This window comes from Chrysochloris asiatica, unplaced genomic scaffold (assembly GCF_000296735.1).
Source record: "Chrysochloris asiatica unplaced genomic scaffold, ChrAsi1.0 scaffold00100, whole genome shotgun sequence".
NCBI lineage: Eukaryota > Metazoa > Chordata > Mammalia > Afrosoricida > Chrysochloridae > Chrysochloris > Chrysochloris asiatica.
The window spans coordinates 12,041,524-12,043,481 of NW_006408618.1; the positions used below are offsets into that span (position 1 = coordinate 12,041,524).

The 1,958-nt window shown below is 38.5% G+C and overlaps 1 protein-coding gene across 1 annotated transcript in view; it reads right to left on the bottom strand.

The window, feature by feature from the left end:
* NPHS2 (nephrosis 2, idiopathic, steroid-resistant (podocin)) overlaps positions 1-1,958 on the bottom strand; it is a 23,095-nt gene that overhangs the window by 4,420 nt on the left and 16,717 nt on the right. Inside the window, exon 6 of the mRNA XM_006867093.1 lies at positions 493-548. Within this exon, the coding sequence (XP_006867155.1) occupies positions 493-548 (56 nt within the window). The remainder of the gene's footprint in view (positions 1-492; positions 549-1,958) is intronic.

The window sequence follows — 1,958 nt, forward strand, 5'->3', positions numbered from 1 at the left end:
ATGGAAAGAGAAAGGCTGTGTGTTGGCATCCAGGAGGCAGGCTTGCAGAATGTGCCCTTTGGTTTTTTGTTTAAATGATTGTATATTCCAGAGTGTTTTTGTGTATATTCAAAAACAAAAAACAGAGGGAATAGAAGCAAATACTGCTCATTGATGATGCACAGAAGGGATTGTAATCATTGCAATGAAATGAAATAACGATAGGATAAGTGTAAAACCAATATTCTCCCATGCAAACTATCAATCAATTCACAATAAAAACTTTAAAAAGAAAAAAAAAAGAAAGAAAGTAATTTCAACAGGAAAAAAAAAAAATCTGCCTAAATGTTAACAGTGGTTGTGTTATGGTTATATTAGGTAATTTTTTTCTTCTTTTTTTCCCCTGATGTGACTATTGCACTCATTCAATGAAATAACTGTTAAAAATTATTTTAAATGCAATGAAAATTTCTCTCTTTATTGCATTTCTCCTCTAGGTTATTCCCTACTCACATTTCTGTTTTCTCCACTTTGATACCCCAAATACAGGTAACTGAATCCAGGGCAACCTGTAAAGAAAAGAGTTCAGATGTCAGTAAAGATCTCCAAGAGAAAGTAGACTTTCCCTGTGCACTGATGGCCATTGTTCTAATCTAAGAAAACATATTTCTGTGGAGAGGACATTACTGCTAGGTTTGGTTTGGTTAAATTTCATATGCCTTGCTAAGCATTGCAAAAATTGGCTCAATGACAGTGAAGGGTTACAAAGCAGATCATTCAACAAGTCATACATTTCATTTCATCTCAATGATTGTAATTCCTTCAATGTAACATCATTTATTCCACCTCCTCCCTGTGTCTCTTGATTTTATTCCTCTTCTTTCCTCACCCTTCTCAATTTTGTCCTTAGGTAAATGCTACTCTTTTGATCTCAAATGGCAGACCATTCTATAGTGTGCATACCTTACTAGAATTGTTGTCCCCCATATATACCTATCTGTTGTTGTAAAGTGCCTTTGAGTCAGTTTTGACTCATAGCAATCCTGTATAGGGTTTCAGAGGAGCAGCTGGTGAGCTTGAACTGCCAACTTTGCAGTTCAAACCAAGCTTACAGTCCAGCTCATTAACCTGCAGCACCATGCCAGGAAAATTGAGCCACAGGGGTGAGTTCAGTTCCAGACCCAAAGGGTGACTTAGGGCCATAGTTTCAGGGTTCCACCAGTCTTTATCTGACCAGTAAGCCTGTAAAATAAAGCCAGTAAATTCATGATTTTGAGTTTTGTTCCACATTCTCCCACTCTGTCCTTCAGAGCATTTGGTCTTGGTAGCTAGGAACCATCTAGTTATTCTGGTCTCAGAATTAATGAGACTGATGTTCACGTGGTCTATTAGTATATCAGGGGAGCACAATATTTCCACCTTAGATGGCTGCTCATGAGCTTTTAAGATTCCAGTTGCTACTCACCAAAGTAGGATGTAAAAAGGTTGCCTTTGTGGATTATGTTATGCCAACTGGTCAATGAGACTATGGTTCTGATCATGTTTTGTTGTTGTAAGGTGCCATCAAGTCAGTTCTGACTCATAGCAACCCATTGCACAATGGAATGAAACACTTTCCAGTCCTGTGCCATCCTCATGACTGTTGTTACACTTGAGCCCATTGCAGCTGCCATGTTGGGCGGTCTTCCTTTTTCACTGATTGTCCACTTTGTCAAGCATAACATCCTTCTCCAGGGACTCTTGTTGTTGTTGTTAAGTGCCATTGAATCAGTTCTGACTCATAGCAATCCCATATAGGGTTTCCAAGGAAATAATTTGTGGTTCAAACTGACCTTGCGGTCTAGTTCTTTATCCCACAGCACCCCACCAGGATTGGTCCCTTCTAATAATATGTCCAAAGTATATTTGTAAGGAGCATCCTGGCTATACTTTCAACATAGATTTGTTTGTTCTTCTAGCACTCCATGGTACTTTTTTTT